At 32.2% G+C, this 14,957-nt stretch overlaps 1 protein-coding gene across 1 annotated transcript in view; it reads left to right on the forward strand.

Annotated features, from left to right (window-relative positions):
* The window catches only part of XPR1 (xenotropic and polytropic retrovirus receptor 1), a 224,565-nt gene that overhangs the window by 160,748 nt on the left and 48,860 nt on the right, over positions 1 to 14,957 (forward strand). Inside the window, exons 7-9 of the mRNA XM_036905942.2 lie at positions 2,333 to 2,414; positions 10,820 to 11,010; positions 11,223 to 11,402. Of these exons, the coding sequence (XP_036761837.1) occupies positions 2,333 to 2,414; positions 10,820 to 11,010; positions 11,223 to 11,402 (453 nt within the window). The remainder of the gene's footprint in view (positions 1 to 2,332; positions 2,415 to 10,819; positions 11,011 to 11,222; positions 11,403 to 14,957) is intronic.

Raw genomic sequence — 14,957 nt, forward strand, 5'->3', positions numbered from 1 at the left:
ATAGACCTAAATGAAAACCTTAAACTACACACTTTTAAAGAAGAAAACATGAGAGAAAGTCCTGATAACTTCACATTATACAAAAATTTCTTAGAAGTGACACTAGAAGCATTTCATCAAAATTGAAAACTTCTGTTCTTCAAAAGATATTAAGAAAGTGAAAAGAAAAGCAACAGAAGAAAATATTTACAGAGTATATCTGATGGAAGACTTGTATCCAGAATATATAAAGAACCCCAATGCTCAATAATAAAACAACCCAACTTAAAAATGGGCAAGAGATCTGAATAGACAAAGATGTGTGGGTGGCAAATAAGCATGTGAATAGATGCTCAGTATCATTAATCAGTAGGGAAATGCAAATTAAAATCACAATGAGATAGCACACCTACTAAAATGACTAAAATTAAAAAAGATAGACATAGTAAATTTTGGAGGAATAAGAATTGTGATATCTCATATGCTGCTAGTGGAATGTAAAACGATATAATCACATTGGGAAAAAAACAGTTGGCAATTTCTTAAAAAGTTAAACCTTCACCTATCATATGATCTAGCCATTACATTCCTAGGTATTTACTCAAGACAGATGCAAGCATATTTTCATACAAAGATATATACACAAATTGCATAGCAGCTTTATTCATAGTAGCCCCAAACTAGAAACAAACCAAATATCTATGAATAGGTGAAAGGATAAGATGGTAAATCCATACAATGGAGTACTACTCAGCAATAAAAGGGAATAAAGAATGAAAAGTGTAACCTCATGGAGGCATCTCAAAATAATTATGCTGAGAGAAAGAAGCCAGGCCAAAAAGAGCATAGTTCTGTTTAACTAAGACTCTGGAAAATGCAAACTAATATATAGTGACAGAAAGCAGATTAGTGATTGCTTGGGGGTGAAATGGGGTGTGGTGAGAGAAAAAGAATTACAGAAAGGCATGAGAAAGCTCTTAGGGGTGATAGATAATGTTCATTGTCTTAATTATGGTGATAATTTCATAGGTGTTTACATATATCAAAACATCAGTTGTATAAACATGCAATTTATTGTGTGTCAATTTAGTCAATAAAGCAGTTTTTTTAAAAGGCATACACAAACTACTTGAAAATAGAAAGAGAAAAATCATAAAAGCATCCAGAGAGGAAAGACACAATTGTATAGTTTGGATATGTGCAACATATTGTATGTCAATTATATTTCAATAAAGTTGTTAAAAATGTGACAACTAATTTTGAAAGGTAAAGGTGTTTAGGAATGCACTGTGGTGGTAAAACTAAAGAAAACATTAAAATAGTTATGGTGAGGAGGAATGGTTTTGCATCTGCAAGGGATAGAAACTTCAAAAGTAATGGAAATGTTCTGTTTCTAAAGATGGGTGATAGGTTTGGGTACATGTCTTAATAATCCAAATACATTATATTCTTTTGTATATATGATAAATTGCAAAATTTTTAAAACTAAAGAAAAAATTTTTTGAAAAAGTTAAATGACCATCTTCCTTCTGGATGCTTTCACTCCTAACTTAAAAATACTGATAATCTATTACTGATTAGTAATAAGTAAGTCAGAGGGAGTCTCAATGCTATTTTTCATTTGAAGGTTTTTGGAAAACATGTAAAGTATCTTAAGTGTGATATCACCTCTAACAACAACAGAAGTTTTTTATAACAATTATAGCAAATATTAAAATCTGCCAAGATTCTCTCTCTCTCTCTCTCATTCCTTTACATTTAAATTATCAAGTACTTTCTTTTATTTATTTTAGAAAACAGATTTCTCTTTATCATTTTATACATGTAAAATTACATTATAATAGATCTATATTTTGAACCTACTCACTTTGGAGATTCTGATACACCAGTCTCTTGAGAATCTATAGTACATCTTTAAAACTTCACTTTATAAATTACCCCATTATAATAATGTAATTACTACCAGGAAATAAGTTATTTTTCCCATTGTCTCTAATTATTATTCATAGTACCAAATATGAGAACTCTAATTAATACTGACTTAAAAAATTTAAAGATGTGTACATTATAAAATGAAGTGACACTTAAATCTCTCCTGTAAGAAAAACTCAATGTATTTATAAATTGCTGCCTAAGATTATAATCTTGTTTAGTGACTCATTTCTGTTAAAGAATTCAAATAACTGGCAACTCTATTCTAGTATTATAGGTTGAGGAAGGATAATTCTCCTGTTCAGATTTATAAAAATTCAGGTCATAAAATATTTGAGGGTCATACTACTAATTTATTGCAGCGTAAACCAAATGTATTTGACTTTTGCCTTATACACACAATGTTTTTTTTTATCCACAGCCTGCACCAGCATGGACTACTTTTAGAGTTGGCCTATTTTGTGGAATATTCATTGTACTAAATATTACCCTTGTGCTCGCCGGTAAGTAGTTTAAACCTTGAATTAAATTATTCTTACTAATACACCTATGTCATATTCTGTCCCTGTACCAAAGCCACTATCAGACTACCTAAGCTACAGGCAAAACATCTGTCAGGGCTAAGTTTTTTGTTCTTATAAGTCATACGGGAAGGGAGGGAGGTGTTTGGTCATCTGTTTTGGTTTAGCTTTCCTTTTTGGTATAGTTGTCCTTTAAAATGTTACTAGTTTATGACATTTCATTCTTCATTATTCTTCAGACTCTTTCAGAGTTCTGTTATCAAGGACCTCAGTCCTTGATTACAAACGGGAGTAAATAAGATACTAGAAAATTCCTATACTAAACCTCATTCACTTTGTTTTATGGAGACTTTCACATCCTTTCCAGAACCCATTTACAGTTGCTTTGCATGTAATTTTAAGGAGCTTGGTTATATAATTTCCTATTCTATAGAAGTGAAAAATTAGGAAGAGGTAGGAGGAATTGCTAGAAGCATGGGTACTTCCAGCATCAGTGATAGAACAGCAAGGAAGCCATAGTCTTACTAAACCTCCCAACAGAATTTGACATACCCCTCAGCCAGATTTGACATTGTGGATCAGTCCTTCTTGAAACTAATTTTTTGGTTGGCTTTGCTGGGAAGCCACACTCCCGTCTCCTAGCTATTATTTTCTTTGTGACATCCAAATATTGGGAAGTACCATGGGGCTCAATCCTCCTCTCTCTGTCTACATTAATTTCTTACCTAGACAGTCTTATTCAAGCCTGTAGCTATAAATACTATCTGTATGCTAAGGGCTCCCAAGTATATATGCTCTCTCCTCTGAATGATATATAATTGGCTCACTGAATGTCTAATGGGCATCTCAAACTTAAATGGACAATGTTTTTTTACCTCCAGGTACACTTTCTCTTCCTTATGGCATCACCTTTCATTGGTTTCTCAGGCCAAAACCCTTCAGCCTCTCTTTTCCCTCATATCGCATCTCCAGTCCATCTGCAAATCATGCTGCTCAATCTCAACCCCACTAGTGCCATCCTTGGCAAAACAACTATTTCTTGCTTAGTATACTGCAACAGCTTCCTGGATTTATCTCCCTGCACCCACTCTTGCCTTCATATAGCCAGCAATGCTTTTTTTTTTTTAATATAAGTTAGATCATGTCACTCGTCTTCAAAAATCTATTAGTGGCTTCTCTTACAATAAAACTGAAACTTCTTACTGTGGCCTGCAAGACCCTACAGGATCTTGCCCTTGTGGGCCTTCTGACTTTATATCCTGTCATCATCCCCTCACTTATTTTCGCTTGAATTCAGTTTCCAACCACAATTGTGTTATTCCTATTCCTGAACACACCAAGCTCATTCCTGTCTATGCTCCCTTGCAGTTGCCTACAGGGCTATTCCACAGGATGTCCTCCCAGCTTCTTTCCTCACTTCATAAAATCTCTTCAAATACTAGCTCCTCAGTAAGGCCTTTCCTGATCACCCTACCCTAAATAGACTGTTCTGCACCTTAAGCCTATGTTAGTTTTCTTCAGAGCACTTGTAATTATATGCCTGGCATAATATTACATATTTATGTTTCTTATATATATGCACATGTTACCTATGTTTCTTGTCACCTGTTTTCCCACTGGAACGTAAATTCCCTGATACCTGTGCTTTTGTCTTTCCTATTTGCCATTGTATCTCCAGCACCTAGAACACTACCTCACACACATTAGGGGTTCAAAAAATGTTGGTGTAATTTTGAACGGATGGAAGAGGACAGAGATGAAATTAAATGATATACAAAACACACACACAGAAACAGCAAAAAAGGCTTATCTTAAATGTTCTTACGAGGTCTTTGTACTTATGCTTCTAAGGATAACTGTAAATTATTAATAAAGGATTAAATTCTGCACAGTGGAGGCTGCAAAGAAACATGACTTATAAATAGATGTAATTGTGTAAATATCCATTATATTCTTTTTTAAACTTTTAATAATCACTATAGTGTCTGAGCAAAGAAAAATTTTATCACCATCATTCTTACTATTCTGATTGCAGGGACTATATATTTTTCATTTTTGTGTTTCAAGTTCCTATCTCATTCCCAGATATATTACAGATGTTTAAGAAATAATTTACTGAAGTCATTATTCCTCATAAGTGTTCTTTTTAATTAAGATTGTTAATTGCACATTAGGAAATTATAACCCAAGTTATGATGGCTTTTAGAGAGCTTATGAACTTTACCTATTAACAACATGTTTTCATTTGTAATTTTAGAGTTCTCTGTTCCACCAATTACTAAAAATTACCTCTAATAATTATTGTCTACTGAAGGTCATGATTTAATATTGGTAAACTTTATGATCATGTTTTTACCTTGTTCTGTTTCTTTGGGTGAATGTAGTCTACTTGTATGAATGCATTGAAATACTGTAATAAGAAAAACCTAGCCCTCAATTATTAAGCTACCTGCTGTGGGAAAACATAGACTTGTCTTCAAAAGGCCTTGTCTGGGTTTAAGGCTCAGCTCCACTGTTAATCATTTTGGCTTTAAGGATACCACTTAACTTCTCTGAAATAATTTCCTCATTTGTTAAATGAGCTTAATACTTACATTTCTAAGGTTATTTAAGAATTTATTCATTCAACAAGTGAATTTCATGTATTTCACAATTAAGCTTGATACTCATGAGTCTTAAGATAGATAAGAGAATCCCTCTTCTTATGAAGCTGATTATTATGCCAGGGAGATTAAGACATATATTAAAATGATAGTAATACAATACAAGATAGAAATATTCTAAGCAGGTCAAAGGAACGTGATTACTTTTAAATGAGAGCATCAAGGAAGATTTTACGGAAAAAATGCTGGACATTGGTGGAATGAAAGGCATTCCAAGAGAAGGACAGATGAACAGAGATTTAGTTGGCCAGGGTAGGGGATGCAACATAGGAGGAGGGAGTGGAATATGTAGGAGAGAGGTAGTAAATTCACCTAGAGCAAGGTGAGTATTAAATGATAAGAGTAAAAAGAGAGCTTAAGACCAGTTCATAGAGTTCAGCTAAGCAGTATAAGAAAAACATGTTTATAATAATGAAGCACTACATAAATATCAAGTATGTAGTATATGTGGTGGGAGTTGTTCTTTCTGTGTGAAAATCTTAATCACTTGTGTATGGAATGTTTCTTTTATTTCTGAAATAAGCATGGTGTTGTTGTTATCATCATCATTAAATAAGACATAAGAAAAATAAATAAATTACCTCATTCTTTTTATGTGAATGGTGAATGAGTTGAAAAGTTTTGTTAAATTCAAGGACAAGTTGAGGTTGTGTTTTCTTCTGTAAATATAGACTATGTATTTGTGAGACAGTCTGTTTTTTAATGTATGTGGCTTATGCATTTAGTGTTGTGTATTATATTCTCTCACCTCGGAATACTTCTTTGTTTGATCTTTGTGTCAGAGTAAATATAAAGCAAGCTGTCATCCTTATTTATCTCCCAGTGGGTGCTTAAAAGATAACTGTATTGAGAGTTGAGAGAGAAATATAGCATTAGTAATGTATGTATAAGCACAATTTTTATTTTCAAACATTCACATCAAAAAATAATATTATTATTTAGTAGCTCAAGGGGGTGTGACCTGATATTTAATTTGTCTGAAATTCACTTATTCAGATACTTAGGTTCATGAAGATAAAAAGTTATTTAAACTGTTCAGGTTTTTAAACTTGTTCTCCTATAGATTCGTAGCAACCTTTACTTACTTTGTTACAATAACTGTGTACCATATTTCACTTTTTGGTTGGACAAAAATAAGAGTTTGGCCATTTAAAGTGCTTATAAAGGTGTGAAATAGGCACTTATATACTAATGGCAAGAGTATTATTTTTTTATTAAGGTATCATTGATATGAGCAACATTGTGGTTACAACATTCACCCATATTATCAAGTCCCCCCCACACCCCATTGCAGTCACCATCCATCAGCATAGTGAGATGCTATAGAGTCACTAGTTGTCTTAAGAATGTATTTTTTGTTGCCATCTCTTTAGAAGATGATTTGGTAGTGTATACAAAAACAAATATAATCACTCTGATTAAACAATTTTATTTCTAAAAATTTATCCTACAAACATACTTGTACATGGATGCAAGGATATTTATGAGAGGAAGGCATTCATTCCCGTTTTGTTTATAATAGCAAAATCCTAGTAACCACCCAAAAACCACTCATGAGTTAGGAACTTTAAAAAAATTAATAAGACTATCCATATACAAAGGAATACAGTGAAGATATTAAAGCAAATGGATGAAAATGGGTACAGCACTCTGGAGAAATGTTTGGCAGTACAAGCATACCCTGATATTGCAGGTTGGATTTCAAACCACCACAGTAAAGTGAGAATTGGCAATAAAGTGAATCAAATGAGTTTTTTGACTTCCCAGTGCATATGAAAGTTATGTTTTCACTGTACTGTAGTCTGTTAACTTTGAAATAACCCTATGTCTAAAAAATAATATACATACCTTAATTTAAAAATACTTGGCTGCTAAAAAATACTACCCATCATCTAAGTTTTCAGTGAGTCTTAATCACTGATCACAGAAGACTGTAACATATAAAATAATAATGAAAAAATCAAATATTGCAAGAATTACCAAAATGTGATACAGAGACATGAAGTGAGCAAATATTCTTGGAAAAACGAACTGATAGATACACTTTGTACAGGGTAGCCGCACTCAAAACACATTATCTGCAAAGCACAATAAAGCAAAGCGCAGTAAACTGAGGTACGCCAGTACCAGCAAAACTGAAGATATATGATTCTGGACCATTTCTGCCTTCTGGTAATATGAATTATGCTGCTGTGATCATGCATGCATATATATATATATAGGAATTGATTTCAGTACCTGTTTTCAGTTCTTTTGGATGTGTACCTAGGAATACAATTGCACAGATATATGGTAATGCTTTGTTTAACTTCTGAGGTACCGTCAAATTGTTTTCCACAGAGGCAGCAACATTTTCTGCACCCAATAGCAATTTGTGAAGGTCCCATTTTCTCTACATCATCCTCACCAACACTTACGATTTATCTTTTTTTTTTAATTATAGCCATCCTAGGGGTTATGGCTTTCGTTTGCATTTCTCTAGTGAGTAAAGATACTAAGCATCTTTTCATGTGCTTGTTGGCTGTTGACAAATAATCAAAGTCCTTTGCCCATTTTGTAACTGAGTCGTCTTACTATTAAGTAACAAGAATTCTTATATATTCGGAATACTTGACCCTTATCAGATACTGATTTGCAAGTATTTTCTCCCATTCTAGAGATTGTCTTCACTTTCTTCATAATGTTCTTCAGTACACAAAAGTTTTTAATTTTGATGAAGTCCAATTTATTGTTTTCTTTTGTTACTCATGCATTTGGTGTCATATCTAATAATCCATTTTCAAATCTAAGGTCATGAAGATTTGCCTTTATGTTTTTTTCTAAGAGTTTTGTAGTGTTAGCTCTTGTATTTAGATAATTGATCCATTTTTGAACTAATTTGTGTACGTGGTGTGAGGTAGGAGTTCAACTTACTCTTCTGCATGGGATGTCCAGTTGTCCCAGCACCATTTGTTGAAGAAAATACTCTTTTTCATTGAATGGTCTTGGCACTATTGTTGAGTATCAGTTAGCCATAAATGTGTAGGGATTTTTCTGAACTCTCAATTCTGTTCCATTTGTCTGTATGTCTGTTTTTATGCCAGAATCACACTGTTTTGTAGTAAGTTTTAAAACCAAAAAATGTGAGTCCTCCAATTTTATTCTTCTTTTTCAAGTTGTTTCTATTTGGGGCCTCTTGCAATTTCTTTATAAATTTGAGGATCAGACTTTCTAGTTCTGCAAAAAGAAAAAGGCCATTGAATCATGATATGGATTGTATTAAATTTGTAGAACACTTGGTAGCATTGTCATCTTAATATCATGTCTTCCAAACCATGTTTCTTTTAGCAATGTTTTATAGCTTTTACTGTACAAGTCTTTCATCTCCTTAGTTAATTTATTCCTATATGTTTTATTCTTTTGGGTGTAATTGTTACTGCAATTTTTTTCTTAATTTCATTTTAGATTGTTTATTGCTGGTATATACAAAGACAACTGAATTTTTGTGTGTTGATCTGGTACTCTGCAACTTTGCTGAATTTATTAGCTCTGGTAGTTTTATTGGGCATTCTTTGAGATTTATACTTTTTATTTTTGTTTCCTGACTATTGTAATGTATCTGTGGCCTTGCTTAGGGATCAGGATATAAAACCGTATATAGGTTTTTATTTATAACCTCCTAAATAATCTTCTTGCTACCATACTTGTTCATTTGCAGTCTATTTTTCACATAACAGCTAGAGTAGCCCTTTAAAATTGTAAATCGGGTCATGTCACTTAGGTGGGAAACCTTCCATTGGCTTCATACATCAGAGTAAAAACTTAAGTCTTGACAGAGTACTACAGAGTCCTACCTGCTCTGCCCCTCGCTAATTTAACCACTTTACCTCTCATTCATTCCAATCTTACTGGATTTAGCCTTCTTCCTGTTTCTGGAGCACACCAGTCTCCTATCTATCTTTGCACCCTTGGTACTTTTCCTGTTCTTGAAACCCTATTCCTCCAGATATTCACATGATTCATTTTCTCTTTCCTTAAGGTTTCTGCAGATGTCATTTCCTTAGGGGTCTTCCTGACTACCTAAAATAGAATCTAATATCATTCTTTATCTCTTTAAAAAAAGTGGGTTGGTTTTTTTTTTTCCTTCTAAAAACACTATCGCTATCTGGTATTATAGAGAGTAGAAGTTTCCTGAAGACAGGTATTTTGTGTGTTGTTCGTTACTGAATTCCCAGCTCTTTGAATGGTGTCACATATAAAAGGCACCTAGTAAATATTTGTCAAATTAATAAAAAAATGAAGTTTCTTCAAGTAAAAGGGAAAAGAAAACTGATATACTTAATGCTTATAATAGGCCAAACCTTGTTTTAGGCATTTAATATATATTGTTCACATTTAATCTGCTTAGCAAACATAACCAACAAGGAAACTGAGACTTAGGAAAATTAAATAATTTGCTTTAATATAGGTAGAAGGTGAAATCTAGTCTGGACTCTAAAGCAAAGGCTTTCTATACCGTTATTTTTAAATTATTAAATGTGCTATGTACTTTAGAGACTACAAAGATAAATAATAAATGTTTATTTCAATTAAGTAAATGTATAATTACATAATTAAATTTCAAATAAGTGGTACTAACAATAAATTTTATAATTTGGAAAATTGAGAAATTGTTAACCAAATTGAAATGTTTTATACATAGTAGGCTAAAAATGAAACATTGATCACTGAATTTATAAACAATAAGGATCTGGCTTTTAAATAATAAGTAGAATGTGAATTTATGGAAAGAAAGAGAGGCCATTTTTAGTATGGGGACAGCATAAGCAAATGTGAAGAGCAGACTTATTAAAAGAATAATAAAATTGATCAAGAGACAAGAATCAGTGTTTAGAGCACTGTGAGATAAGTGGTAAGTTTGGAAAAAGTGAATTGGAAATCAGACTGTGAAGAACTTGAATTGTAAGACTAAGGTGTTTGAATGTTTAAACTATTGGAGAGCTGTAGGATGATACTGAACATTTGTATGACAGTAATAGAATACAGTGGTTAAGAGTGTGGACTTTGGAGCAAACTGAGTTAAAATCCTGGGTCTGCCCTATACTAGCTTGGTAACCCTGAGCACAATTACTTAAACTGTCTGTGCTCTTATTTCCTAATCAGTCAAATGGAGATAATAATTTTTAACTTTCAGAGCCATGGTAAGGATTAAATGAATTATTATATGTAAAAATACTGAGAACAATTCTTAGCACATAGTGAGTATTCTATAAATATTAACTGTTGTCATTTATATGACATTTCAATTTTTGCATTGCTCTTATGCGTACTCTAATTTTCACAGCAGCTTTGTGAAATAGGTATTACTATATCCTGTTTGATGATGGATAGAACAAAGCGAGAGAAGTTGTGTCATGCCAAAAATCGCCAGGTGGCAAAACTGATTGTATGGTTCTAAACTGTTTCCACCACAATTCTCTTTAGTCTAAGAAACTAATGAAACAATGGACTATCATTCTAAATGTCAAATTTTAGAAAAATTATTCTGGTAGAATTTTACAGACTGAAATGCAGATGGGAAAGAACCTGGAAATAAGTTTATCAGGCTCTTGAGATAGTATAGGTTTAGGTTTTATTTATAAAAAATTCCTATACCAGGACTGTATCCATTGAGAAATAAGAGAAAAGATAATTAAAGGAGACAGTATAAATTTCTAAATAATCAATTACTTGATATTCTTTCAGCTGTATTTAAACTTGAAACAGATAGAAGTATATGGCCCTTGATAAGAATCTATCGGGGTGGCTTTCTTCTGATTGAATTCCTTTTTCTGCTGGGCATCAACACTTATGGTTGGAGACAGGCTGGAGTAAATCACGTGCTCATCTTTGAACTTAATCCAAGAAGCAATTTGTCTCATCAACATCTGTTTGAGGTAATCAAAACAAGATAAAAGTCTCACAAATATAGTTTGGCATTTGCTATAAAACTGGTTTAGTGGGTACTGAAATCCATCTTCTATTTGAAGAGGATTATTGACTTAATAACTAAACATTTTCCTTACCTTTGTTTTATGAAAGACCTTTCTGATAGTGGTAAAAATATAAATAACAATTTTCTCTTTTTGTCTTTCCTATTCTTTATTAGATTGCTGGATTCCTTGGCATATTGTGGTGCCTGAGCCTTCTGGCTTGCTTCTTTGCTCCAATTAGTGTCATCCCCACATATGTTTATCCACTTGTCCTTTATGGATTTATGGTTTTCTTTCTTATCAATCCCACCAAAACTTTCTATTATAAATCCCGATTTTGGCTGCTTAAACTGCTGGTAAGTCCAGAAATTTGTGTATCACTTTTAGAGTAGAATGTTGATCATTGGCTTCTTCCAGGATGAAACTCAGGCTGCTATATTGCACAACTCCAGAAAGCGCAATTCATATTGTAGTTTGTGTGAATGGTGCTCTCACTTCAGGGGCAAAGAATACAGGGTGACTAGTACACCTGGTGTTGTGCAGTGCAGTGGCCCTGAGAAAAAGCACACATGCTAAAATGGGGTATGAAGTGTCCAGTTACTAAAATAATTTTGCAAATTAATTCATGATTAATTAAAATCATTTTGCAGATTATATAATCAGCTGTGATAACATGTAGAACTTAATAAGTTTCCTTTTTAAAAAAAGTGATGAAACAATTATTTCCTGTTAAATTGATAGGTAATCAGACATTTTTATTTTATGAAAGTTTGGTTCTCTGAAAGCTGTAGGAATGTCTTGACAGATCACCAAATTTAATTTGAGGAACTGATTTTGATTCTTGTTTATAATAAATTCCATTTCTTCTTCCTCTTTACCTATTTCTTCATGATCTCGAAATCAGTGTTTCTCAGCTTCAGGATACAGAATTTCCTGAAAAAATGGTAGCTGTACTTTTTGTGATAGTGTGAAGATAGCTCAGGGATGGGACATCTACTTACTCCTGAATTAAGCCAGCTCCATTTTGAAAATCAGTTGGGAATGCTTTCGTATAATCATTTCTTAGGTTATGAACTACAACTAACAGAGTGAAGATTAGCAATTAATTGGCCACTCTCTACCCAAACTTTCAGAATTCTCATAATTATTCTCAATTTTTTTCACCTTATAAAATAAAGTATATGCCTTGAAAATTATAGTTTGTTTCTTTTTCTTTTTGTATGCCCCTTAGCATTAGCAGAATTTTTTTGTTCTCAGCAATACACTCCCTTTTCATAGCATTAACTAAAATTTTTAAATTTGAACATATAAAATATGGCCTTCCTATTAAGAAGAAACACAGTAAGCCCTCAACTAATAAAAAGCAATCTATGATCCAATATAGGTAAGTACTTATAGCAGTCAGGAAAAGAAAATGGCCCAAATCTCCTTGATTATTTTTTCCAAAGTTGTTATTTATTTGTATTTCCTATTTTGTAGGATTTTTAATCACAAATTGAGAATATCCCTATTGTCCTCCAATTTCATTAAATATAAATAAATAAAAGAACAAATCATTCCCTTTAAGTGTAGCACCACTATGCCTAACTTTGGGTTTGAATTCTTAGTGTGGAACTTAGATGTATGTGAACATTTTGATTAGTTGTAAGTATACAACTACCTGTAATACATTTTGTCATCACCTAGAAAACATGTGTTTTAGAGGATTTTAAGATAAAGAAAAATTTGAGCCATTTTTTCTCTCTTGAAATTTATACTAAAAATCATTTCTAGTTAATACAGCAATATTAGATTGCCCTTCTTATTTTGAGATTGTCATTTATTACCAGATTCTATGGAGTTTTTATACTCTGTTATTTGCATTAAAAATGTAGTATTTTTCTGATTCTAAGGAAATAACTTTAAGATTATAAATACCTATTGTTTCCTGCCTCAATTATTCTGAAATTTCTCTGTAGTTATTTTGAAATGAGGTTTGAAAGACCCCCAAAACTTTGGTGTTTATGATTGCATTATTGCAATAATAGAATAATATAGTTGTATGCTAAGTGAGCATTTCCCTAGTGAATCCTTCTTTGTTTAAGTAGTAAGCTATGATTCATGCATGACCAGTTAGTCTTATTAGCAGAATGATTCCCCATTGCACTGACATTTATCTGTGCATCTGCTGTATGTTAATAAATGAGGACTTGTCAATGGACTAGGTTGGCAACGATGATATAATAAGAATAATAAAATAATATACTATCAAAAGCAGTAAAATACAGAAAGAAGACTTGTGATTTGTTATAGTTGTAATAATAATTATAAACAGGAAAAATGTTATTTATATATCATTTTAATATTTATTGACCTACTGACTTATTTTAAGTCAAATCTTACTGAGAAAATTTACCCTTAGACTTATTTCTAGTGAATTAACAAGAATATTTCCACACTAGTTTTGTTTCTCTGATAATAGCTTTTTTAAAAGCCTCATCCTAAAATAAAGCTTTATTTCCTCCTTTCATTTTTTTTCTGTAGTTTTTAGTGGGAAAAGAACATATGCCTCCTGGCCATAGTACTGGTCATTGGGTGCCATTTGTACCTATTTAAATTCGAAACTATAGAATTGATATATGCTATTCCTCTCCCCTGAAAAGGCTTAACAGTTTTTAATAAATTGATTTACTTTTATATGAATATTATGTGTCAAATTATATGGTTTACTTATATTAATTAGTTCATATATCCTCTCTCCAGATCTGTATTTGCCTTATAGGAAATCCAATTAGGATACATATAGTATCTCAGATTTTCTAAACAAAAATAACAAGTTATTCTTATAGAAGGCTACTTCTGTTTTTAGAGTCCTTTGTTGTATAATTTGGAATCAGTTTTTCCAATATTTTCCTTAATTTTACAGTAAAATTTTTACATTTGTCTCTACTATAAGAATAGAGAGATGTTATTTAATAAGGCACTGGTCTGGACATTTTATATGTATTAACTTATTTAATCCTTTTAATAAACCATGAGGTTGGAGCTGCTGTTAATCCATATTTTATAAATGAGGAAGCCTAGGTTCCAAGAAGTTAAAAAAAGGTTACGCAGCCAATAAGTAATGGAGATGAGATATGAGCCCAGGTAGTCTGACTCCATAGGCTGTACTTTCTTTTTTAAGCACACCATGTTTATTTTGTTATATGTAGAGAATTTACTCCTAAGTACAAAATATGTCCCTGTTTTTCTCTTACAACCATAAGCTCACAAACTAAATTAGGCTAAATCATAGCCTTGAATAATTAATGGTAACAATGCAGCATATACTGTGAGGAGAAAAGAAATTTTAAGTAAAAGCAAAATGTCAGTATTACAGTATGATACATTCCTGAGATGATAGAAATTTCAGATATCTTGGTCTTTACAAAGGATAGAAATTAAATTAATATAGGAGCTAATACAGTCTCTACACTACCATTTAACGGTTAGATCTAATAGTCACTTTATCTAAAATGTTTAACTTTGATCTAGTGAAATAAAATGGAATGTAAAAATCAGATTAGGAAAGAATGTGGTTATTCACAAGCCTCTAAAAAAAAGGTAGAAATTAAAACTTCATCTCCTTAACTATTTATCTGCATTAACTTAGAAGATGATGTTAGCATATATCCTTTGTAATGACTTATTATTAGTGGCTCTTTATGTGTAAAAATCAGATTTCCAGAACTGCCTCTAGCTTTCTTAATACTGTTACTAAGTGAATTGTCATTTTGATCAAAATCACAAGATAGAAATTGAAAGATTTTAGCTTAGAATAAGAAACAAAGAAGGAGAATTCTCACTTAAAAAGGGATATTCAAATAAATCTAAGATTAATTTGACTATGTATAAATGTCAGGGAGTTAAGTGTGATCTGTTTATTTTCTCCA

Source organism: Manis pentadactyla, chromosome 9, assembly GCF_030020395.1.
Source record: "Manis pentadactyla isolate mManPen7 chromosome 9, mManPen7.hap1, whole genome shotgun sequence".
NCBI lineage: Eukaryota > Metazoa > Chordata > Mammalia > Pholidota > Manidae > Manis > Manis pentadactyla.